Here is a 26,649-nt window from a genome sequence, read left to right as displayed (position 1 = left end):
TGGAGGGTATTAGGCACTTTTAGGGCACAGAACATCTGTAAAATGTGTCCTGCAGATGAGACAGACTGTGTGCTAGGTGCATATGTTTCTGTGCAGTTTAGGGTGCCTAGGCTAGCTGTAAATGGCTAAATTATAGATAATTTCCACTCCAAATAACCCAGGTTCTGTTTTTTTGCTTTATGTAGTAACAAAAATGGAAGTGATGCTGGTGAACCCAGAACATCTGTGTTTCTCATTCTCCAAAGGCCTCACAGATTCTGGTTGGGAGGGAGAAAATAGCTTTTCCAAAGCAGTCATGAGAATGTGTCCCAAGAATGTGATGATGTTTCCAAGGCATTTAAGTTGGGAAAAAAAAAAAAAAAAAAGGAAAAGAAAAAAGAAAAACTGAAGGAGGAACACAAATTCATTCTTTAAAAAAGAAAAACATCACCAGGCTTGTCCACACAGAGCGGCTTGTTCTATGTTGTGGTGGGGTTTCTATTTCAGTCCCAAGGCTAAGCACCCAGTAAAACCAAGTCCCATATCAGAAAGACTGTTACCTAAATTAAGACAACAGTAAAAGACAGAAACATCTGAAGCTCAGTTTTCAGGGAGTGGTGGAACAAGGCAAGATAAATTAGTCCAAGGTCAGAGGTTGTCTCAGGTAGGGTCAGAACTTAAACACAGGATTCCTTTGGAATGGTTGGATTTTGTCTTCATCTTTTTAGGGACACATGGGTTTGGCAATGTACCATGTAGGATTTTTTCAGCTAGATGTGAAATTTGAGGCAAGTTTTATGGAAAATTCTATAGGTTTTGGGTTGGGCTGGGGCGGGGGGGGGGATGTGTCTTTTGTATTTTTCTTTTTTTTTTTAATAGAGAAACTGTGTGGCTCATGAAAAAAATAACACTTGGAAACACTGTTCTTTGAGTTATTAACTGCTAAATCATTTTAAAACCAAGTCTGCTTCCTATTTTTCCCATTTCCAAATATAAAACATGTCACTGCTTTTTCTTCTGTGTTAAGATGTTAGATCAATATCTGAATAATTAAATGCAGCAGGATAATGAACAGTTTAATTAGCCTTGAGGTTTTCAGAATATAAGCTATTAAAACTAAATAGGAAAATTGGCTTGCTCCGAATCCTTTTATTTACAAATTGCAACTTGGCAGAAGTACAGGTCTAAGTTTATTATGGATTGTGTGATACAGAACTGCTAGGGAAAACCTTAATCCATCTAGAGCACAGCAATCACTTTTGTTTGCAAACGGTTCCACATACCGTGCTCTTGCAACATCCATGGACACTCTGATGGGTTCTGAAGTATCAGGACCATTGTGGAGCTGTTTAACACCACAGACCTCACCTGTGTTTCACTTTCACTAAACTCTTAGTAAGGGAAATGAGAAAAACTCAACTGCTGATCTGGGTTGAAAGCACTTTGGAGAGGTCTGTACCTGATCTGGAGAGAGATTTGTTCTTGCAGCGGCAGTGTGATAAGGATGGTATTTTCTTCATTAACACCAACTTAATGCAGTAGCTGTCTGCTCTGGTTTTTAAGCAATTAAAAGACATCTATGTATACTGGGGTAAGGGTTAACAACCATGTTCTTCAATGTCATCTTATTGTCACCTGTGTTTTCACTTACATTGATATTTGCATTTTTTTTCCATGCAAGTAAATACAGGCACACGTTTCAAAAGCAGATTGAAACACCCTGGTAGAGCAATCCAGTACAAGAAGAGGAAACTAAAGGTGATGGCGGGTGGAGGGGAAAGATAGAGAAAGATTTTGATCTCTTTCAAAATAAGTACAGAGTCTTCAGACATATTTTTGTTGACTTTATTTGCACAAGGAAAATACTCAAAATGCTGATTCCTGGTGGTAAAATATTTTCTTGTGTATTGCTTCACAGGTGTACTGTTTCATACTAAGGATGTCTTGTTAAATGAGCACCTGGGAGAAACATCAGTTAAGACTGGAGAATAGAAATAAATCAAGTCCAGAACAAAGATCACATGGCCCATGGTCAAAGATCACTTGTCTTCAAATAGGTCAGATCCAGACACTTCTTCAGAAAATTCCCAACTCAGGGAAAGGCACAGATTTTGGATTACTTTCCTCAGATCTCATCCAGATCCAAATGACTCTTGCTAAAGTGAAGCCACATAAACTCACATACAATCCAGTAATTTCCCCAGATTTGGACTCTGTGAAAGACCACCTTAAGATTTTTGCACTTATTTTCTTAAACATGTTGGTTATGATAAACTGTTAAATAGTCTGTGTCTACACGTCCTGCTTAATTTCTGATCATGTACAGCTAATATCTATAGGATTTATTAGTGTTTGCAAAATTGGTAGCAGTAATCTAATCTGGAATATTAATCTGGATTTAAATTGAATCTAAAGAACCTATATGTCCTCATTAGGTGCCAAAAAGGTTCCCAAAGGTCTCTAAGTAACACTGAGGGTTATTTAGGATCAGCAAGATGCAAGTACTGCTTAAATCCCCATTAATCCTTCCCTTGCCTCATACAAGCCGTAAATTTGATCCTTATGAAAAAAAAAGAAGTTCAGTTTCCCCAGACCCAAGTTTCTCAAGGATAATCCATACTTAAATTTGTACCTCGTAAGGCTGAACCAAGTCTCAGTGGACTTCTGATTTTTATTTTTTTTTAACTGGCCTTAGTAGGTATATCAAAAGGGCAAAGCTGTATGTGCAGACACTTGAAGTATCAGCAGAGAACAGAAAGCAACAATCCAACATCAGACAAAATGATGCTTGTTGTTTCTGACTCAGAATCAAAGTATTTTTAATCCACTGTAGATCCAAGAGGTGCCCATGAGACTTCACTGACCATTTTGAAGTCCAAGGAAACTTTTCTTTGACACTTCATTTATTATTTTTTTTCTGAATTGAACATGAAGTTAAGATACACGTAACCAAATACAGTTAATTCAGAATAATTGTTGTGCTCAGTGAAAGATTTAAAATTGTGATGGAAATGAAGAGTTCCAGATGAATCAATTGTTTTTTTTCCCTGTGGACTAAAATAACAACAAATCTAAGCAAACATTGTTTTTTTTATCCTCAACTGAACTTTACTTCGACTTCACTGTAACATGTAATAACTTGATCACAATCACACAAAACTTGCCATTTTATGTAAAGGAATGGCTGTGGTATATCTTTGTGTGTCACAGTTTTGAGGCTATATGCATACATTTTTTAAGGATGCCGTATACATACAGGATGCCATATACATACATTTTTAAATGATTTTCACAGGCTGCCCAGAGGGGTTGTGGAGTCTCCTTCTCTGGAGACATTCAAACCTGCCTGGATACCTTCCTGTGTAACCTCGTCTGGGTGTTCCTGCTCCGGCAGGGGGATTGGACTAGATGATCTTTTGAGGTCTCTTCCAATCCCTGACATTCTGTGATTCTATGAAGGATAAGCAAAAGACTGAGTGATAAGTCAGGTCCTTAGTCTGCTTCTGCTCTTCTTCCCACAAAAAGGCACAAATGAAGGAAGGAAAAAAGATTATTCCAGATAGGCATGCTACTAGCAGCCAGAAAACAAAGAAATAAAGGAGGGCTTCATTTCAAACACTGTCAACCAGCTAGAAGTTAGGTGTTTGGTTTAACATCATCGTCTTCAGTAACCTTTGATGGCACTTGTGGCAGTGATCATCTCTGTCAAGTAGGGTTGCACAAAGGGGAAGATGTATCACCCTCCACATGTGTGTCTCTTGCCCCTTCACACAGCAAAAGCCAAGATAAATCTATCAGATTGGACATCCAACTTCTGGCTGGTTCCTGCCCCAAGAGAGGATCATGGCATGCTGGAAACATGTGCTTGCTGCTGTGGACAGCCACCTTGTTTAACAGACTCCTCCTCCATCTTGACTGAACCCTGCAGAGACAAAGGTGTTTTTCGAGCCTTTGGTCTGACAAAAAAAAAAGTACTGATAAGATCTCCGCAGTCTGAATATCCTGATTGTCAAACATTCAGGAGACACGTGAAAGCAAAGGCTATGCTCAGCATCCTAGACAGCAATTGCAAGCAGATGCTGGACATGTTTCTCTCTTGCTAAATGTAAGAGGACAGCTTCTTAGGTCTGACCAAGCCTGGGTGACCCATTGGGATTGACGAGGGGATTGAAACTGCCTCACCCTAAGCAAGGAGCAAGGCAGGGTCAGGCGAGTTCTTCAAAAGGTGGAGACAGAGCACATAATGTTTCAGCAGCTCTGAGATATATGACAGAGTGTGTTACCTGCTGTCAGCTCCAGAGTGGAGGGATGCAAAAAAGACCCCAAGCTCCTGCTGCAGAGGGGTGCCAAAAGCCTGGGGTGCTGGCGTGGCTCCAGCTCATTTCCCTCTGTTTTTTTCCCTGCTGACCTGTGCAGACAGTGAGACAGTAGATGCGAATGAGGTAAAGCCTTCTTAGAGCATCTGGTTTATGTCTTTGACAAGGTAGACATTCCCTCAGTTTTCTGCATAGGGACAGTCAGCTCTGTGAGGAAGCATCATTTCAGATCACCCAGAATAATCTTCCAAAAGGTTCCTCTCATACACTTCAACAGTAGAGTTGGTGTGAAGAGGAAAAGTAAATATTTGCAAAAAAAGTGGCTCTGGGATACAAGGGACCTCGGTGTCAGCCCTCTGACTCCAACTTGCCCAATGTCATTTTCCTTTACTGCGTGGCAGGCCTGTTCAAGCACAAGCTTGTTTGCTTATTTATTAAGTACATATGTTTTATGGAGTCTATGATCTGCAGAAAACATTCCAGCTTTCTGGACCCAAGGGCAAAATCCTTCTTTCCAATCTGCATGGCCGATCTTTATGCTGATATTTTTGCTCTTCCTAAGGGATTTCCATGCACTGTTGGATAGAGAAATATCAGAGCTCAAATTCACGAGGTGTATTTGCAAGGAAAAGCCTGCTTTGTGGTCCTCCTCGTTACCTCCCTCAGCAAAAGTAAAAATGCAAAAAGGAAAATGCTATAGAAAATATAATAGCCAGTATTGCTTATATTTAATAAACCGACTGTTTTGAACTAAACCTGGTGGCTTTTTGTAATGAGATATTAGTTCCATCAGCATTAGCAGGACTTCATAGCTCAACAAGAGAATGGAGATACTTGTCTCACACTCAGCTTATGTGTTTTCTGTGAGAAAGAGCAACATTTTGGAAAAGGCTTTCTTTCCACCCTTTAGATAGTGTGTGATCTTGGATCACTCCTCTAATTTCTCTTCATTTTTTTTTTCAGCAAGGATAGTCATTTCTAATAAGGTTCATGAAGTGTTTCTGCTTTTGAAGGTCCCAAATGGCTTAAATCATTTCTAGCACAAATGCACTCTCTATTGTGGAAACTGAAACCTGCCACACCATAAGGTGATCTGTATATTAGAACCAGATATCCCTTCACATCTGCATTTCCAAGCAGCAATGCGGTATGTTTTGAGTTAGCCTACTTTTAAAGAGTGGCTCATCAGAGAGAGATATAGCTATAAATACTGCTAAAGGGCTGGTGTTTGCCAGGCTCTTGTAAGGATGTTGTTTGAGAAAAGGAGGACATGTAGGCATGAGGTACTCTCCGTTGCAAAAGACATATCACCTATCAAAACTACCATTAATTGCATACCATGACAGGGCACCCCTTCTTCCTACTATCTGAAGAAACTGCTGTTGCTTGCCAGATGAATGACAGCATTTTGGGTGTTTCTGTTTGGTCAAAAGCTGGCTCCATTCTCTAGTGGCATGATACAACTTGAGTCCACAGACTACATACTCTCCTGCTCCAAAACGAGGTGGTCTGATACCAATAAGGAACAGTTCATGGACTTTATTGTCCTATAAATGCCCTGAGCTGGTCTGGAAGAGGACTAATAAACCGAAATCTTCCAGGGACTAAATTTACAATGAAGACTATGGACATGCATTTGCCTGTGGAATGATCCTTTTTAGCCTGCCCATATACACTCAGCTAAGAAGGTCAAGTCACATGGGGTGTCTAAGCAAGACAAGGCAAGACCAAGTCATCTGTGACCTGGAGCAGAAAGGACATGCTATTACAGTGTGTTCACTGTAAGAGAGCAGTCCCATTTTCCAGTGAGTGTCTTCCCCTTATAAAGATCAGTTAACCGCATCCTCTTTGCAGAGTTGCCCTTTACCCATCTGCACCGTCATATGCATTGTTATGAAATGGCAAAAAAGCCTTCCCAAGACCAGGCAGCTGGAAGGAGACATGGAAAGTGATTCATCTGACTTTTTTTGTATGACAGTTACCACTGAATGCCAGGAAAACTTTGGCTAGATATGCTTTGTTTTTAAGAGGAGCACAGGATGAAAAGGTTAGACTTAGGTGTCTTCAGTTGGTTTGATTAATCCCCCCAAACAGATGTGTGAGGAGACTTTTGCATGAGAGAGGTAGATAAAAGGAGCATGGGTAACTCTTCCTAATTAGTCAGTAGGACATATCCCTGTGATGCACAGTGAAGGTTCACCTTCAGCTCTCCTTGCACATCTCTCCAACACAGTCTCCATTTAAATCAAGACTTTAGCTTCTTCTGGGTATGACAAAGTTTTATAAAGTGTGATATGGAAATTTTCCTGCAGCAAGTCCAAGTCCGCTTATCGCTCCAATTTCAGTTAACTGCAGTGTAGGTTTTGTTATTCATAGCCAGAGGCCTGAGTAAATTTCTGGGTTGACTTCTCATGTCCTCACAAGGGCAAAATGTGAGCTGTGGTGTTCAAGTTTCATGAGGAATTACTGTGGGAACTGGCTCACGCCATCCTAACACAACTCGAGGAGTCTGTGAAGTCAAAGGGGAATCTTATGAGAAGGAGCTGATACGGTTGGGTTTCCTGCCGAGCCCCACTGAGATCCCAGGAAAGACAGAACATCTCAGTGCTGCTTGCCGAGAGAAAGCAAACAGAGCTCTACCACCGAGTTCACTCAGTGTTTGACCCAGCCTTCCTACTGCTTCAGGGTTTTCTAGGACTAATCAGACCTGATAACAAAATAATTCAGAACAAGAAAGTGAATGCATTTGGGGTTTCCATGGATTTACATTAGGATCTGAGTTCATTACAATATTAATTTTGACTAGGTCCAGTCCTTTCTAAAGGCATTTCAACACTACTTTCATGCTATGTGAAAATGTAATTTTTGTATACCATAATAAAATTTGTATGTATGTAACTGTATATATCTCCAGATACGTATCTCCACATATGCTAAAGCATTGCAAAACCATTTGTAATACATTACAGAACCATTTGAAAATTACATTCATCCCCAAATTTTAATGACTCACATAAACTCTAACTACCCACTGATTTTTATAAAGATTATTTCTGAACTGACTAAAAAACACATGGATTTACATTTACATATATATCATTGATGACAGAGTTTTTTTGGGGGGAAATCTGTATGCCTCAACTCAAATATGATTTGCAAAAGTATATTTTTCACATTACAATGGAAAAGACCTTCCTTGATCTAATGGCAGTTTTAAAAATTGATACATTGTCCTCTTTAATATAAATGAATTACTAGTCAGTGGAAATGAGATCCTTTCTGGTTTCTATTTATGAAGAGCTCACTTGCTTCTTACTAATATAACTAAAAAATGTAGGTAATTTTTTATAAAACACAGCTCCATGTAATTTTCACAAGTTTTCTTAAATCTTTCCCTTAGAATACACACTGTTTGGATCATTTTACTATCAAAATGCAAAAGAGAGTGTACTTTTTACCCCACTTTTAATGCATCAATTTTCCTTTTCAACAACTGTAAAAATACAAAGGATGTTTTGTACTGTAAGTTCTTAATACTTTCTTTGATTGAATTTGGCTCTGTCCTGGAATTAATCTAAAACTCTGGAGCCTATCAGATTTAGGAAGGTATGAGTTTTTGCTAAATTCACTAAGCTCCAACAATTTTTGAAGTTTGATCTAAGAATTTGATGTATCAATACATAGAGAAGTTCATTACAGTCCTTGACAATGGTTTAATGGTCCACTAAAATAATTCAAGATCGGATGAAGGAAGAAGAACAGTATTTCAATTACATTTTACTTCAGTGTCTTCAAGTCCTGTCAGAAAATCTTCAGATTCAAACTGCAGGTACATACAAACTAGAGAAAAAATTCTGCCTTGTTAATTAAAAAATAGTTTGATTTTCTTATTTGCATAGCATAAAAAACAAACGTTAAATGTTAGTTCGAAATTTAAAAAAAAATAAATTATGCTGTGGCAGTGTACGTTTGGTTTTTGTTGTTTTTCTGGGGTTTGGGGTTTTTGGGGGGTGGGATTTGTTGTTTTATTTTTGGGGGGGAATGAATGTTTTTTGGTTTTCTTTATTTGTTTTTGTTTGTTTGTTTGTTTTTCTAAATCTTTTTGTTTAAACAAAAATCGAGAGTTGTGCGCAGTGCTTCATTTCAGGAGACCTTAATTTTCTGAGGGAAAATAATTCCAAAAGTCTTGTGGATAATAGGCTAATGTTCAATAGCTCTGAGAAGTCACCTTTTTTTTGACTTGATTGTTAACAGAACAAAATATCCACGGTTAGGTCTGGTAAGGATCTCTTTCCATAATGCTCTTTTGTCTGCTGTATAACAATAATAAAAGCATTATTGGCACCTATTTCACATGACCTCCATAATTCTCCTGTGGCTGACCCTAACCAGCACCAATAAAACCGTGCATTCTCTCACTGTACATTTAAAAAGAAAGAAAAGAGAACAAATGTTAAAATTGTGTAAGGAAATCAATGCCAAAGCACTTTCTGGAAAAGTCACTATAAAACAGGACCATATTATAACTGTTAGCTCGTCTCAGTGGGGACTAACTTTTAAAAAATGTATCATAATTTGCCGATGATCCGTTTTCTCCCTCTCTCCCCATCTTTAATCAGACAATTAACAAATATTTCTCTAAGGACTCTGAAATTTTAATACAAAAATAATTCTCGAAGTTCATATATTCAAGTACCAAAGGATATTCTCCAGTTCGATAATTTATCATGGGTCAAAATACCTTTCACTTAGCAAGGAAACAACACTTAAGTGATGCGATTCATGCTCCCAACGGTGTGACACCCATAACGAGCGATAAACAGTCACCATGGACATCAGGAGACGCTAAAGGGGTGGAAGTTCCCATCCAAAGCACTTAGTGGCTTTCTGTGAATAATGAATACGTTAACGGGAATCAGCATGCTTTGAGAAGCGTCCTTCAAAGGGGAAAAGTTCTCTGCCAGTATCTCTGATGGTGAAGAATTCAGTAGGTTTGGGTTTATAATTTACGAGGGGGAAAAGAAAACAACAACAACAAACAAAATAAACTATAACTATCAGTTTCTCTGTTTCGTCATCTTCGAGGATCCCTTAACATTTACTGCAAATTCCGAAAATAATGCCACAACGTGCTGCTGCACTTAAGTGTTATTTAGCTCACATTTGAAGAGTTTTAGGGTTTTCTATCTACAGGGAAAAAGGGGTTCCCAATGCTATCTCGTCCTTTATGTGTTCCTGGCTGAAAGGCCGCCCAAAATGGGGCATACCCGTGAGATGCGCACAGGACCCTCACCCAGGTTGTGGGTGAGTGGCCGGGACACCCTCTAAAACGCCCCTTTCGCTTGTCCCAGCAAGGCCAGGCAGGACGTGACCCCCCTCTACCATGACATTTTGAAGGCGACAGAGCCGGAGCAGAGACCTGGCGAAATCCATGCAGGGGCAGGAGTTGCCTCGATGGGAGAGGTTTGGGCAACTCTTCTGGGAGCTGAGCGAACTCCTCTCCCCCAGCACTCCCCGAGAGGACGAGGAGGATCACAGGGGTTTAGAGGCTGTTGTAGCAGCTTCTGGTTGATTTTTTTTTTTTTTTTTAACTAGATATACAAACCATCCCACCTCATCCTCCGCTCCTCTAAAGGAGCTCTGGATCCAAAAAACGCTGCTTCCAAGAATCTGGGTTAGCGTTTTGGTGGTTCTCAGCAGTTTACTGAAGATGCGGATACGGTCTTTATTTGTTTTGTTCGTATAGCTAAACCGAACCTGGCTGAAAAAATATTTTCATGTATAAGTATATACATACATATATATATATATATCAATATATCAACCAGAGACAGATGTTGGCCAGTAAATTCCTTACCCGCGGAGTTGCCGGCTGATCTGTTAGAAGAGTGACAGGAACTGAGTGATCTGTTCAGCGTGGAGAAGGAAGCGATGATTTCCCTTGCCAGAAAACCATCTCTGCCCGCAGCGCTGGGGGTGAGACGTCTCCTGCAGAGATCTGGGCTCCAAAAATACCGCGGGCCCCTAAGAGCAGAGAAGAGCAGAAGTTAGGCAGCGAGCGCTAAAACCTGTCATTTCGATTCTATTTTACGACACACCGGGGCAGTGTTGGTGGGGGACAGAGCAAGGGGAGACATCAGGCACCGGCAGGGCAATGGTACCCACATTGTAGGCTCCAGTTTGTGCGGGAGGCGTCGAGGCAGCGGCGAGAGCGGCCGGCCCGCCGTCACCCTGGCTCACTAGAGGTATGTGCCACATTCACATACACTTTTTCGGCCCCAAAAGTAGTCCTTGGTCTGCTGATTCCCTGCGGGGTCCGGCCCCAAATCCCAACTCCTCCCTGCCCCCACGTCGAGCAAGCCCTGCCAAAGACTCAGGAGCCATCGAGGATGATGACGGGGAGGTCAGGGATATCTCGCAGACATCCCACAGCAATGATCGGCACCGACTGGCAGCCAGGACGGGACTGCTCAGCAGGAGCCGGACCCTGCCGGGGTCGCAGGCGGCAGCCGTTCTGCACCGCCCGGAGCTGTTCCGGAGCTGGAGGTCTCCAAAGCCTCGGAGTAAAACACGTTCGTGGGGGAGAAACAGAACCAGAGGTGGAAAGCATAAGGGGCCCACCACCTAAAGTCTAAATCTGAGCTCAAAGCCACCTCTGCCGTAAATACACCTTGTGATCCGGGGGTGGGCAGGAGCTTGCTGCCCAGGGAAAGCCTCTCCACTCAGCTGCCTGCAAAAAAATGAAAGTTTACCCTTGGCTTTGGGAAAGAAAGCGGTGGGGAAATGAGAGGTCCCGCCCTGCTGCGGCCACACGGGTCCCCGTCGGCACGGCCCGGGGTGATGGCGATGCCCTCGGCACAAAGGAACAGCCCCCCACCCTGCGTTACCATCGGGCAAGTGTCACCGAAAGGGCCCAGGATACTTTTTGAAAGACATTAAATTACAAAAATACCGTCGCTGTCTGCTCATTCTGCTCCCTACACGAAGCGCTGCTGGGTGTTTGCAATGAGACATCCAGTAAACACACGCCCTTTTTCGCCCCATCATTGTAATAAGCACGAAGTATTAAGCACAAAGTGTTACTAGTCATGTCACTATAGCAATGTAAAAGGTACGTAAACATAACCACAAGCTTTAAAAATACCCCTTACACACGGACATGTATATACAAGTGTTGTATTTGCAGGTATAGAATTGTGCTAATCCCGATTTTGTGTTTCAGGAATATGTCTGAGTATCCATTAATTTTCACACAGTTCAGCATGATTGCATACTAGACAATTATAGGTTATGCTAAAGAAATACGGGGAAAAAAAAAAAGGTAAATTTGCTCTTATTGATTTTATCATACTAAGTGGAAAGCAAATAATATTACATAAGTTTCATGACCACACTGTAGGAACACTTCATGAAATATGGGCATGGGATGAATGCATATAATCTGCAGATTGTATATAAAATATATAGAACTAACCAGAGTCTACATTTTTCCCTGTGTTCCGGAAAACGCACATATATTTTCTGAGTCTGCCAGTCAAAGAGCTGACGGTTTATGGATGCTTAAGACATATCGGTCAAACTCACATTTCCTATCAAGTAACAAGCACCAAGATGCGCAGAGCAGAAAAGCAATGCTCGTTAATACAATTCCTGTGCAACAAGTGACGAATGCACTTTCACCCGGTTTACAACGGTCTCTGCCCAGGTAGGACAAAAAGCCGAACATACCCCTCTGTATTCGTGCTTTTCCAGAGTACATTTCAGAGCTCTGGTTGTTTGGCTGTTTCTATTATTTTTTTTCCTGGAGCCTTTGAAAGATATAGGTGTTTCGTGGGTTTTTTATTAGTTTCTTTTTGTTTGTTTGTTTGTTTGTGGGTTTGTTTGTTTGATTGTTTGTTTGATTGTTTGTTTGTTTTTTTCTTGTTTGTTTGGTAACGTGTTGTTGTTTGTTTTGGGTTTTTTGGTTTTGTTTGTTTTGTTTTGTTTTTCCGAAATAGGCCCTGACCTCAAAGATCCTCACCGCCACTCAGGGAAAGGGACCGGACCGCTCCGTGCCGGCGCCCAGGGCCGCGGCCCCGCCAGTCACTCTGCCGGGCCAGCAACCAGTGTCCCCATTCAAAAGTCGGGGGGGGAGGCGGGGCTTGGGAAAGGGGCGCTTGTCCAGGCGGACCGTGAAGGGGAACATGTAAGGATATCCTGAAAGAAGAGGCAGAGCAGAAGAGAACTGACCTGCGGGTGAACATCGTATTTATGTACTCACCCAAATCTCCATGGGTCTCCGACCTGCACTTTGGATCGACTCGTCCCTCTGCAAACCTGAGTCGCCCTGCAGCGAGGGCGAGTTTTGTGGGGTCGCAGGGGTCCCCATCCCGAGACAGACTGATCCAGAAGTCTCAGGAAAAGGAGGCAGGTGGAGAATGGCTTTACCGCTTTCCGCGAAGTGAAATTACAGTAGGAACAATAATTTAAAAAGTTTAGCTGAGGAGCGGTAACGTCAGGAGCGCATTGCCCCACCTTTCCCATCCGGGTTGGCCAGAGATGGGGCATCGTGGACGGGCCCCGTCTTCACGGAGCAGGGCCTAGCAGTCTTTCTAAATAAACTATATAGACATGATATGCATATACATTAAAAGTATGAATATATATGTATATACATATATAAAGGAAAAGGTTAAATATTACCAAGCAGGCCTTGGGAGGCCATGTAGGCGATGGCCTCCCGCCCTCCCGTGCCGGGTACTCCCCATTCCGACGACGGGACAGTTTGCGGCGACGGACACTGCTCACGGGGACAGATGTCCCTCTGCCGCCCCCCTCCCTCGGTTCAACAGCCCCAACCCAGGGGCTCAGGGCATGCGGCAACCTCACCGCTCCGCCGGAATCCCGCGGCGGCTGCTGCCGGGCCCGCGGGGACGGTGCGGGCTCTCCGGGCGGCGGAGGGCGCATCTCCTCCGTCCATCGTCGCGGACATGAAAGCGCTCGGCCGTGGGGTGGGAGGCGGGTTGATTATTATTAATGATATTAATATAACTGCGATGTCCGCGGCGCGGATTGGTTGGCTGGGTTGCCCGCTGAGCCCGCTGCAGCCAATGGGAGGGCCGGAACATGGAGGGGCCAAGCCCTCCCGGCTGCGGCCCGTGTGCCGGGGCCGCTCCCCCCGCGCCAGGATTTGCTCCCTAATTGACCTAAATAACGAGCTCGTGAGTGGCAGCCCCGGGGCGGCGCACGCACAGGCACACCCCGCACTGCACACACACGCACACACACACACACCCCGCACTGCACACGCACACGCAATCACACACGCACGCCAAGGCACCGGCAGCGCCCGGCCCCGCCGCGCTCCGCGCCCTGCGCTTCCCCTGCGGAAATCCCATTTGCCGCGGCGCTCCTCCAATCCCAGGATCCCCCCTCTCGTGTCCAGCGTTTAACTCGCATGACATTTTTATTTCGTTATTATCGTTTTCACGCAGAATCTGGCGCCTCCGATGGGTTGTCGGCTTGCTGCTTTTTTTTTTTTTCCTTCCCTGCTCCCTTCCTCTCCTCCCCCTCCCCCTCCCCTCCTAGCTTGCAGGAAATGATGGCAAACCGCGATCTGAAATGATTACTCCGGAAAAAAAACCTTTTATACCAGGAGAGCATCCACGGGGCTAGGCAGAGGCAGGAGGCGGCCGCGGGGCAGCGGGGAGCCGAGGAGCCAGCCGCCGGCGGAGCCGGGACACCTCTTACGCAGCTCTCTCCGACGATGCCGGACGAAGCCACAGAAAACGCCGGCTCCACCTCCGCCCGCGTCTCGTCCTTCTTTATCGAGGACCTGCTGGGCTCCGAGGGCACGGCGGGCGGCGGGGCGCGGCGGGAGACGGCGGGCAGCGACGGCCGCGGGGGTCCGCGCTGCGGGCCGCGCTCACCGCTGCGTCTCGGCGCCCCGGGCTGCCCCCTCCGCGACGCCGCCGTCGGCTGGTACCGCCGAGCGCACGCCGCTTTCCTGGGCTGCACCAGCCCTGACAGTAAGTCCCTTTTCCCTGTCCCTAATCGCCGGGCAGAACTAGTGCTGGGAGGGGTTCTGCCTGCTCCTTCTGGGCCGGGGGGGAGTCCGGTCCCGTTGCGGCCGCTGGAGCAAGCGCGGAGAGGGATGTGGAGTGTGCCCGCAGCAGACCTCATACTGCATCCCTGTTTTCGGCCGCCCGGGGCAAATCTCCGGAAATGCTCACGGTGTGTCAGGCACCTGGAGCCTCCGCCCCGACGCCCAAAATGTAAACAGGGCTTGTTAGCTTGCTCGGGGATTTTTTTCTGTCCCCTTTTTCGCCCCTATACCTTTTTTTTTTTTTTCTTTTTTTGAGAAGGACATCTGGCTTTTTTTTTTTTTTTCTTGGACGGCCAAACAAGTCGGAAAGCTTATACCACCTTCCCTATCACCGCAGACGGAGTTTGGAAAGCTGGGGGAGTAGCTGGGATAGGGCCTTGCGCCCCGACCGCCCCTTCCCGCGGAGCCGGCCCCGCTGCCCCCCCTCCGACCGCAGCGCGGCCTGTCACGGCTGGGAGCCCGAGGGAAAGGGTGCTGGAGGAAAAGCCTGGGTTCAGGGGCAGAAATTAACATCTGAAAAAGTTTATGGGCTGCGATCAGTGGTTATTTTTATCCTAATAAGAAAAATATTGTCCCTCGGCGCATCTCTTTGATTGTATACGAGCCTGTAGAATTTGCACGATTGCTCAATAAGGAAAAAAGGCATGATCTGCAATCCAAAGAGTTTCTTTTTACAGTGATGGGTTCACTAATATTTTTAATTTATCCCAAAAATACATCTAAAAACAATTCCTGAAACAACTTCTTTGTTTTTCTCTCTTTCTTTTATTATTTTTTTCCTCTTCTAGAAAGAGTAGGAAATATTTTTTTCCCTTTAAAACTACAAATGGAAAGCATAATGTTGGAAACCCCTCGAAGACATGCTGAGGAGCAATGTCCTGATATTAGAGTAGCTGACCGGGTCCATTTGGTTTATCAAGTTAAAAATAGCGTGAATCGAAAATACTTCCTTCTTAGTTCCCTTTATATACATACACGCACAATATACTTATCCCCTTACACACACCGATATACTTACACACGTACTTTTAAGTATATATGTGTACATATGTGTGTAAATGTATTTGTGTATACATGTATGTAAATGTATACGTGTGTGTATAAGAGTACACACGTATTCATTCATATGTGTATATACACAGGCCGATATACTTGCACTTCTAGGCGTATATATGTGTGTGTATACATGTACACTTGTATGTGTACAAAATCTACATCTAAAAAGTATACTTATGTTATACATGTATATATGTGCGTTTAAGTACGTGCGTACACTTACATGTGTTTACGCATAGGCACATACATGAGTTGTACATAGATTACTATATGTGTATATATATATATGAAGTATAATTTCTGTGTTTCTACATAAGTATGCTTGCGCGTGTGTGTATATACTCACACATATTTGGGAGTTTATCACAAAAGATAGAGCAGCTGTAGGAACTCAGCCCGGGCTCCCCTCCCACGCGGCAGCCCCGGCACCCTGTCCTTCGCAGCCGCGTTATTTCCCCTCCCGGTGAGCGGGGCGAGGGGCAGGCGCACTCTCCGAGTCAGCGGGCAGCTGCGCGAGGCCCCGCTCTCCGCCCCGCTCCCCGGAGCGGCCGCCCCCCCTCCCAGCCCTCTGTCTCTCTCCGCAGCCAGCGACCGGGACTCGCCCGAGCTGCCCGAAGAGCCGGCGGAGCGGGCAGGCGGCGGCGGGCGGGCGGCGGCGCGGGGACCGGCGAACGGGCGACCGGGACCGGGAAGCCGTGAGGAAGAGGAGGAGCGCGGCGAGGAGCCGGGGGAACCTGAGCAACGCGCCGCCGGCCGCAAGAAAAAGACGCGCACGGTGTTCAGCCGCAGCCAGGTATTCCAGCTGGAGTCCACCTTCGACGTGAAGCGCTACCTGAGCAGTTCGGAGCGGGCCGGGCTGGCCGCCTCACTGCACCTCACCGAGACCCAGGTGAAGATCTGGTTCCAGAACCGCCGCAACAAGTGGAAGCGGCAGCTGGCCGCCGACCTGGAGGCGGCCAACCTATCCCACGCCGCCCAAAGGATAGTGCGAGTCCCCATTTTGTATCACGAGAACTCGCCGGCGAGCGCCTTGGGCTTCACCCTGCCCCCTCACGTGTCGCCGCCCTTGGTGGGCTTCTCCAGCGGCGTCAGCTATCCCCTGGGCACCTTTCCTGCCGCCTCCCTCCCTTTCCTACGGTCGCAGATGACAGGACTCGTCTGAGCGTCCCATCTGTGCCGGGACTGTGGCACCCTCGCCCCCTCCCCCAGCTTCCAGCTCCACCCCCCTTGCTCCTCGGACTTTTTATTTCCAACTTACACGTTTCACTATTTTCTGCTTTTTTTTTTTTTTTTTTTTTTTTTTTTTTTTTTTTAACGTGCAATAAACTTGCTTTTGGGGTTAACTCGGAGCGACGCGCAGCAGCCGGAGGGAACCGAAAGGTTGGCAAGGACCCCAGTCATGAGCCGGGAGCGGGTCAGCGAGGCTCCCCGCGCCGCGCATCCAAAGAAAATGCGACCCCGTAGCAGCGGCAAAGCCCCCACCGCCGCCTCCGCCCCGGGGTGACACAGACCGGCGTTTTCCGGGCAGCAGCAGTCCCCCAGGTCCATTCCCATTCTCCCTCCCGCCTCCCGCAGAGCTGTCGAGCGTGGGACGAATGTATGGAACCACTGGGGCAAGGGGCCCTTCCCGGCCCCGCCGCCCCCGCTCCACGGCAGGCGAAGCCTCGGGGACCCCACTGAGGACCAGGGACCTTTCCCGGCTCCCCCACTGCCCCAGGCCAGCGTTCCTGCGGGGGAAACTTTCGTTTTCCCCACTGCTTTCCGCGCAGAGCGAAGGGCCCTGAGGATCCCCGCCTCCAGCCACTTCTCCAGGGCCCTTTGTTTTAGCCACTTAATTCCTACAGATTCCGCCCCCTCCATTGTTACTCTCATTTTCATACGATCGATACCCAAGCATGTGCTGATGCCCCCTGGTCCTTCTCGATGCAGGCTTTTTGATTTGAAACAACTTGAAGGCATATTGTTGGAATGAATTCGTGCCGCTGAAGTCAGAGCTGTGAGGATTTTGTTTCTTTGTTTTCATTTTATTTCCCTGACTAACTATCGGCTAAAATACACGGTTAAATATACATATATATAATCATTCAACGTGCTCTGTTTTACCAGTGGATTTGCCACTTATTTCAGTCTCCTGAGGAGGCTGAAGAAAACGCACCTCGGCTTGTCCGTCTCTTACGGGATTGGTTTGTGTAATCGATTAATAGTTCTCACTGGCAATTAAAAAGGAAGGGAAAAAAATCAGATGGCGACAGACTGGGGAATCGTATGACTAGTTATGCAAGCTAACCTGTAATGTGATATTATATGAAGTATTATGCATGCCAAGCTATTTTTTTCCTTTCATAACTGTTGAGTTTCCCACTGCTGAAATGAATATCAGGTCCATCATTGTTTTTAAAGGTTTGAATTTCTTTTTTCCGAATACTAAGGGGGTAATGACTTTCTAAAACTCAGCCTTAGTGGAAGGTCAAGCTTTGATCGTACGTTTTAGGGCATAATCAGATGTAATTGAACCGACCAACTCGGAAAACTCGGTTTTCCCGCAGGGAAAGCCGGATCCTGGATCTGTTGGGGTATGTGCATGCGGATCAGTCCCCAGTGAAGGAAGAGCCATCTAATTTTTACTGTTTCTTACGTTTTGAATAGAATTTGGAACAATCTCACGATTTCTTGTGATGAAATCGATTGGCGAGATGCGGTGGAGCTTCAGCTTTGATACGAAACCAGAGGAGCAGGGTCAGGGGTGGATTATAACCTCTCCATCGCCTTTTTTTTTTTTTTTTTTTTCTTTTTCCTCTTTGGCCTGAAACACGGCTCTTGGCTCCAGCCTGCACAGTTGAAGTCAAGAGGCTGAAAGCCTCGAAATCAGTTCAGAATTAATTGAATAAATACATATTCCGGGATCCTGAGAAAAGTGCTAACTTGCGGGGATGCTTGTTTCGAATTGAGCCCTGTTTCTGGGACCTTTTTTTCTCAGCTGCTCTTTGCATATCCGTCAAACACCTGAGTCTGGAGCGAAAACTTCTAAAGCCTGGTCCCAGAGCAGTATAAGGACTGGGAAGCGGCGCGGTTGGGGGTGTCGGTGCCGGTTCCCGGGACGGGACCTGCCGGCCGCTATGAAAGCGGCTGGGCTGGACTTCTGCCTTTTTGGGGCGGTATTTCTCCCTCGAGGCGCAAACACTTGATTTGATACAGTTTATTGCCTGGCTGCCCCTGGAAGAAAGCGGCCAGAGCGTTTCCACCCCCCTCTCCAGCTCCCCAGATATCCCAGTATTACCTACTGGAGTAAAATCCCGACTCACAGTCATATCAGAGTAGATTGTAATCCAACGCAAAATTTAACACCCCTGTCACTCTCCACATGCCTTTTATTTGGAGTAACATATGAGATTATTATACTTCTGATTCTACTAAATATTCCTTCTTGAAGTTAAGGAACTGGCAGGGCTAAATGATCAATCGGATTTTTAAAATGTATTTTGACATTAGTTTGTTTGTTTTTTAAAGACGTGCTGATTATATCAATAAACAGATTTTTTTTCATACACTGTATTTGTAACTTATGATCATAGTAAAATATTAAAAGGTGCAAGACGTGAATTAATCTAAGAAAAAAGTGCTTAATTATGCCTTATTCTGTACATGCAGGAAGTGCTTTATAGTGGCTTATTAAAAGTATGTGCTGAAAGTAGGAACATAGACACCTCAGGTTTCTTTACCTTGTAGCTTTTTTAATTACTCTTTTCATTGTGCCTGATGGCGAGAATATTCTGCAGAGAAGAGCTAGTGGAAGATGTAACCTCTTGTGTACGTGTATTGGCGGTTTCAAACCGGGGGGTGGGGGGAAAACCATAAAATAAAAGAAAAAGGAAAAAATAAAACAACCTCACACCAAAAAGCAAGCCCAGCTCTCAAATCAGGACAGCAGATTCCTCGCAGTTTTCTTCCCTGGATATATTTATTTTAAATAAATCAAAGAGGTAGGAGTCACGCTCTGTGCTTCTTTTGCTATAGAAAAAATGTTGGCGGACTGTAGAGCTCAAAGTAATTTCGCAAAGGATGTTTGCGACATATAGAGACATATGTTGCTGCTTTATAGATCAAAGCAAACTCTGAATAGCTTTAAAATAAATCCAGTTATACTACAGCTGTAATATTATTATGCAGCATAAATCCTTGTCTGTTGACATATATTTAATGAATGTTGCTACAACAGCTTAGCTAGATGGCACTCCAGAGGTGAGGCAAAGGAAAACCCTGCCAGACTACTCACAAAGACAACTTGTGTTTATTGGACGTTAATAAAAATAATTAGTGAAATATATATATATATTTAAGCAAATCAAACGAAGTTCCAAATATCATCTGAACTGCCCTTCTGAAATAAATTCCTGGTGTAGCTACCCTAAGATGTTATTATTAATTACACTTTCAATGAAAATGATCGATATCCTGAAAAGCACCTTGTTAAATGCCTGCTTTGCAAATGGTACTTTGCTCACCGGCTTAAGACGGCCTATAACTTTTCTCCTAGGCATGGGTCTAAAATATTCATGCAAATCAATACTTGATAAATCTCATAGGTGCGCCCTGGCTCCACTGTTGAACAATATATTTGGATCGATTTTTTTTTTTTTTTTTTTTTTCTTTTATACCGCATTATCTTGGAATAGCCTGTCTGTCTGTCCTCCCTGGGCCCATGTCAGCCAGCGGGGTGCGCGCCCCGCTCCCACCATCGATCGGAGGGAGACTCGCTCCAGGCTTCGGCGGACTCGCTGTGTTTAGTGCCCTCGGCCTCAAATTAGATCCAGGCAATTTTCTTGCGTTTCTCGTCTCCTTCCCAGTGAATGTAACGTTGCGTGAGATTTCTCAATGCTTCATTTAACTATCCGAGTTTCTCAACTCTTCTTGCGGATCCTACGTTGTAATTTCTATGTAGTGAGATACATGAATGTTTATCAAAAAAAGATATTCATGAAAACCTAGGAGTGCGCCTAAAATTTAGATCTTATCTTTTCTTTTCTTTTCTTTTCTTTTCTTTTCTTTTCTTTTCTTTTCTTTTCTTTTCTTTTCTTTTCTTTTCTTTTTTCTTTTCTTTTCTTTTCTTTTCTTTTCTTTTCTTTTCTTTTCTTTTCTTTTCTTTTCTTTTCTTTCTTTTCTTTTCTTTTCTTTTCTTTTCTCCTTTCCTTTCCTTTCCTTTCCTTTCCTTTCCTTTCCTTTCCTTTCCTTTCCTTTCCTTTCCTTTCCTTTCCTTTCCTTTCCTTTCTTTCTTTTTCTTTTTTCTTTTTTCTTTTTTCTTTTTTCTTTTTTCTTTTCTCTTCTCTTCTCTCCTCTCCTCTCCTCTCCTCTCCTCTCCTCTCCTCTCCTCTCCTCTCCTCTCCTCTCCTCTCCTCTCCTCTCCTCTCCTCTCCTCTCCTCTTCTCTTCCCTTCTTTAGCAATTCCAGCCTACTTAACAGTCGAGAATTGCTAGCTTTATTTGGAAATCCCCTTCAGGATTCTACTGCAGGTCTCTCGCATCAAGTGCAGACGTTGCAGGAAGGCAATTTAGCTGAATACTTTGAACTGACCTCTGAGCGAGGCAAAGATTTCGAAAACGCATAATCTGTCCTGGGGTCACCTCATGGCTCGATCCGCCTGTGTCCCGCACCTCTGGGATGAAGGAGTCCGCTTAGCTTGCCTGGCTCCCCCCCACATAACCAGTGTATGTGTAACACTTGTAGCTGCCTTCCTGTAGGACTCCGGGGAAAGTTGCTTTCCAGCTCGTGAAAACGTTTTCTCTCCCCTCCCTCCCTCCCTCCCTCCCTCCCTCCCTCTGTCCTCCCTGCCAGAGATGCCCGGCGCGGATGAGGGATATTCCCGCCATCCTCTACCGGGGCCCCGCCGGGGAAGGGAAGACCACAAGGGCAAACGAAAGTTTATACCCAGCTACTGCTGAACCGCAAAATAGGATTTATTTTAGGGACCTGGAGCGCTAAGGTAGCCAAAGCCATCAGGTTATTTTGATGAACTTTTCAGACAGTGTTTGGATCCAGTCGCCGCGGCTGTGACCCGGAAGAGCAGTGGGAAGGCTTAAAAACCGCTGCAAGGTGCCGGTGTGACCGCAATTAACAGGGTCTTATTTGCAAGGGGACATGAAATCCAGAGATGGCCTGTTTTAGTCTTGACTACATTGGGGGATAAAACAAGCCCACTTCAGTAAGCTAAGCAAAAACGGACTCTGGCATTTCTGTATTATCTAATCAGATTTAATTTCCATCAGATTTAGATTTAGAGTAGGAGACTTTTTGTGCTCTGAGCTAAAATGGAAACAAAGATATGTGTGCCGGGCGATTTCTGGTAAAAAGCTTTCCCAGGTAAAAGGTTTCAGCTCAGCATGATTCTAGCTTCTAATACAGGAATACATTATTCAAAGAAAAAGATTCGCTATTTCTGAGCTGTGCGGCACCGGCCTCCGTGTCACGACATGTACCAGACGACAGGATCCCTCCCAGATAAAATACAAACGAAGCCCTCGATTAAATAGCTCCGGTGTCGGGCGTTCTCAATGTACTGTAGGAAAATCGTTGCTTTTACACCAAGTGATTAATGAACCTTGTCCGACGGCCTTTCGCAGCCTGGGGAGTGAATTTGCGTTGATGCTGAGCAGTGCTGGGGCGAAGACCCGCGCTGGACCCGCCTTGGGCAGAGACACCCTCTTGGCTGGCTCAGTCCCGAGCAGTTGATCCTCATGGAATGAGGGGACCCCGGCCAAAGCCACCCTCTCCCCACGGCATCTCTTAGCCGTGTCTCAGCACTCCCCACGCCCCGAGAACAAGTCACTCGGAAAAACCTCTGATTTTTGGCAAGGTCTCTCGCCCCGCCACCCATCGGGCACCTCTACTCGCAAACAGGTTGGGCCCAAATGCAGGCGGGCCGGGGCTCAAAGGGGTTTGCTGGGGGCATGGAAAAGGCCCGGGGAGGGCGTTGTTCCTCCCCCTCCCCTGCGGCAGGTCCGCTGCAGCGAACTCCTTCCGTGGGCAAGCACTTTGCAAAGAGGTTGTCTCGGTTTTGCAGGATACAGCTCCTCTATCTGTTGGCATGCGGAGCCAAGTCCTTACTCCCACTAAAGATAAGGGATAGCTTAATAGCGGTCATGAGCAGCCCAGTACCGATGTGGCTGGTAGAACTCTCTGCAAGGGGGACCCCGGAGGCCCCCTCCCATCCTTTTGTTGCCAGTGAATTTGCTTCTAAGATGATCCATCGGCTGGGGAGATCCGGCATTGTAGTGTGCTCCCTCAGTGTCAGGGAAAAAATCGTTTCTGTGAAGCAGGCAAATGGGGCTAGGAAAGGTGGACAAACCTTTCCCCATGAGCCAACGCAGGGCTGGGCTTGGACTGCTCGGGGATTGGAAGGGCCCGAGGTGAAAAAAAAATAGGAGATAATACTTATGCCTTCTTCTTCAATTTCCTTCTTATTTTCTGCCTTCTTCAAGTTGTCCTTTTTGTTCCAAGAAAACGTCTTCTAGGAGAACACACTGAGTCAATGCATTTGGTTTTTAAGATGGATTTCTCCGGGACTAAAAGGGAAATGGTTTGCAGTAAGAACAGATGTGAGCACCTGGGACATGCCTCGCAGACAGCGGGGAGACCGACCTGACCTGCCATCCAAGTCTCCGATGCTAAAAGTTTTACAGAATTTCTTAATCTGTATTTTCAGTTGCTCCTTCGCATTTAGTACCACCGTTCCGTCTCCCTTTTCTCGCCCTATCGCTCTCTCTAAAAGGGGACATTGCGCTCCACCAGAACCACGGGCTTGTACAGGAGAGACAAATGCAACGAATTGGGCATTTGGCCAATAATCGTGTTGATGGAAGACGGATATATGCATACTTTTTTTTTTTTTCTCCTGGTGGAAAATGTACAGCTCCCCAGCAGACGACTACATTAAAATCTGAGTGCATTTATAAAGTGAAACGAATTTTCATTAAAAACGAGCTGAAACACACTCTCCGAAGAATCAGTGCGTTCGAGCTTAATGCAGTCCAAAGCCTTAAGAGGCTCTGATTTTTACATCACGGAATCTCTAGCTTCACCATATTTAAGATCCTGTCAGCATTTCTATTTTCAACTCTTTTTCAAGAGCTTCTCGCTTGCCCTCAGCCGTTTTCGTAGTGGAAACCTCGAGATTCGGACTAAAAGGCTTCTGAAAAGTCGTTTGGAGACAATTCCCTGTTTTACACAGGGATGCGGGGAAGGACAGGGTTCCTTGCCATCCACAACTGATGGCAGCTTTAACGTCGCTGGTCGCCCTGCCTTGCGAACGCATTTTAAAACGGTGTAGCGCTGATAGATGGTGGAGAGCAAAAGTTCTCCAGATAATACAGAAACACACCGATCCTACCCCAAGTCCCACAGCACAGGTGAAGGCTTCTCCATCCTCCAAACGATGCCTTGGACATAGACACACATGCACACTGATCAGCACCTTCTCACCATTCCTGTACTAAGTGCAGGATCTCATACAACTTTTAGCTCTTAAAAACTACAGAAGAACTCTGCAGACTCTTGGGGTGGGGGGACTGGCACCATGGGGCTCCTCGGAACGCAAGGGGCTTCCTTTCTCTCCAGGGAACTCTACGTACTCGGCTTGGGGGTCTGCAGGTGGAAGGACCGCAGGGAAGGGGCTCAAGTTGTATAAATTACTATTTCTCAGTGCCTCCCCTTGCCCTTCAGCGGCATGGATAATATGCAGAAAACGCCCTCAATAGGCTGTCGTGCCAGGTGTTGTACAAACACATAGAAGGGTTTCGTCGGCTCCCAGCTTCCTCTTTTCTCTCTGTCCTTTCTCATTGCCACCACTGCTTTTCCTTGTCACACTCCACCCCATTCCCTGCTCTCGTTTCCAATTCTTTCCCTCCATTCTTCTCCTTCACTCCAGATATGTCTCTCCTGCCATTTCACCTCCTTTTCGCCTTTTCCATGGACTAGGTCTGCCTCCCCCGCTACCACTGAACGACTTGGGCAGGAGGACAGCCCGCCCTGCCTTGCCCTGCCCCGGCCGCCCAGGGCGCCCTTTCGGAGCGCATCTCGGTTTGTGCGCCCCCCCACCCCGCCTCGCTTCCTTCCTTCCCGCTTCCCTCCAGCTCCTTCTCCTTTTCCTTCTTCTGTCCCTCCCTTCCCTGACGCTTTCCCTCCCCCTCTTCCTCCTCTGCACCTCTCCCCCCGTCCTCAGTCCTTTGGCTCCCTCTAGCTCCACCCCCTCCCTCTGCCACCTCGACCCCTCCTCCCTCCCTCCGACCCATCCTTTCCTCCGCCCCGGCTGCCGCTGCCGCCCTCCCGCCGCAGCCAGTCCTGCGCCGTAGCACGGCTCGGCTCGGCTCGGCTGGGCGCGCCATGGTGCAGCTCGGGGGCGGCCGCCGAGCCCCACTGCGGGCCCCGACCGCGCCTCCGGCCTTCAGCATCGACAGCATTCTACAACCCGGCCCTCGCCACCCGGCCCGGGAGCAGGGCAGAGCCCGCTGCACGCTGCCGGAGGAGGAGGAGGAGGAGGAAGAGGGGCCTGCGGAGCAAGACCCCAGTAAAGACTCCAGCAACTCGGGTACAGAGCTGGCAGCTGGCCTCAGGCTGTCTCGCACGTCGGGTCGCAGCCCGACCCCCAGCCAGTCGGGGCCCCCGGCCAAGCCCTCAGCCCGACACCCGGCTGGGGTCTGTCCCTGCGCCCCTCCCCGCCGCCCGACCGGGACCTCGCACACGCACACACCGACATACACACTCACACCCACGCACACGCACCCGGAGGAGGTACCAAGGCTCCGCGGACGGACGGGAGGAGATGCCACTGGCACACGTACCAACCTGATTCCAGGGTCTTTTCCAGGGTGTTCTACCCCGCTCCCCGTCTCCTTGGCTGTTTGTCCCGTGTCCAGGAGCCCCTGACTTCTCTGTCATACAGCCGGCAGAGAGATTTCCTTAGATCCTTACTGGAAGCTCCTTATTCTTCTGGAGGGTGTGGGGGGGCTATGGCCAGCTCTCGGCAACCTATCCTATCCTATCCCCCACCCCCCGGCCTCGGCCCCACTCCCCAGCGCTCAGCCGGGCCGTGCGTGCATGCGGGGCGGGGGCGCGGGCGGCGGTGGGGAGTTGATGCTGTGCTTTGCCGTTGCAGGCAGCGAGCCCCACCGGCTCCGGGCGGAGGGTACGAGCCATGGCCTCCGCCCGGAGGCCGAGGGCGGCGGTGTGGGCTCCCCGCTCCCTGCGGAGGGGCTGCACGGCCCCCGGCAGACACCGCCGCGGGAAGCCAGGGGCTGTGTCGGGGAGAGCGGCAAGTCGCCGGCGGCGAGCGGTAGGAAGAAGACTCGGACCATCTTCTCCAAGAGCCAGGTCTTCCAGCTGGAGTCCACCTTCGACGTGAAGCGTTACCTGAGCAGCTCCGAGCGGGCAGGGCTGGCGGCTGCGCTGCACCTCACCGAGACCCAGGTGAAGATCTGGTTCCAGAACCGCCGCAACAAGCTCAAGAGACAGATGTCGGCCGAGCCGGAGGGCCCGGGGTCCGGGCCGGGACTGGTGGAGTCCCCCGGTGAGCCGTCACCTCCCGCCTCCGCCCCGGCTCTCTCCTTCCCGGCCCTTTACAAGGACAGCAGCCTGCTCAGCCGCTGCTTGCTGCCGCTGCCCTTCCCCCTGCTCTATCCGGGCAGCGCCATACCCTACCTCTGCCTCCCCGGGCCAGGCAAACACTTCAGCCTGGTGGACGGGGACGTATAGCCTCTCCCCCCGGATCCCGACCTTCCTCTTGCCGGGGCCGCACCGATGCTATTTATGCCCCCGCCGTGTCGGTGGGGTGTCCGCCTTCGACACAGCCGGCGGCAGCCGCCCTTCGGCCCACGGAGAGGCCGCCCGGGCTCCCCCTCACTCGTGTCCGTGGGCCACCGACACGTTGTTAAAGCTTCAAAGGGCGCTGCCAGCCCGTTCTCGCTCTTACAGCGCTTTTTCTCTGGTCAAGACGGAGAAGTTAACAGGGAGCCACCAAAGAAACCGGGATGTGTTCTGCCTCCCTCCCTCCCAAACTATCCTGTGCCTGTATTTCAGGGGAGCTGATGCTCTGCGTCAGCCCACGGGGACTGTCTGCACAGCATCGTGGCTGTCTTCTAAACCCTGAACCGAGTCACTTTTAATACAACTTGCTAAAACTGAAGGCCATGATGTGCTCCTTTATCTCAAACTCTCCACCTCTATGAT

General features: G+C 47.3%; 2 protein-coding genes across 2 annotated transcripts; both read left to right on the top strand.

The window, feature by feature from the left end:
- Window positions 1–13,533: 13,533 nt before the first annotated feature.
- On the top strand, window positions 13,534–17,136 carry LOC308040318 (homeobox protein HMX1-like). Its single transcript, XM_080344260.1, has 2 exons — window positions 13,534–14,302; window positions 16,020–17,136. Exons 1-2 carry the CDS (start codon window positions 14,041–14,043, stop codon window positions 16,595–16,597), a joined length of 840 nt encoding a protein of 279 aa, XP_080200386.1. The 5' UTR covers window positions 13,534–14,040; the 3' UTR covers window positions 16,598–17,136.
- Window positions 17,137–24,807: 7,671 nt separating this feature from the next.
- Window positions 24,808–26,175, top strand: LOC308039788 (homeobox protein Nkx-2.6-like; the record flags this gene model as incomplete). The annotated part of the gene is made up of 2 exons (XM_080343422.1): window positions 24,808–25,012; window positions 25,580–26,175. 2 exons carry the CDS (start codon window positions 24,808–24,810, stop codon window positions 26,173–26,175), a joined length of 801 nt encoding a protein of 266 aa, XP_080199548.1.
- Window positions 26,176–26,649: the final 474 nt, after the last annotated feature.

Source organism: Nesoenas mayeri (assembly GCF_963082525.1).
Source record: "Nesoenas mayeri genome assembly, chromosome: 4".
Taxonomy (NCBI): domain Eukaryota; kingdom Metazoa; phylum Chordata; class Aves; order Columbiformes; family Columbidae; genus Nesoenas; species Nesoenas mayeri.
Note: the sequence above shows the minus strand (reverse complement) of the source record. Positions and strands in the feature narration are given on the sequence as shown.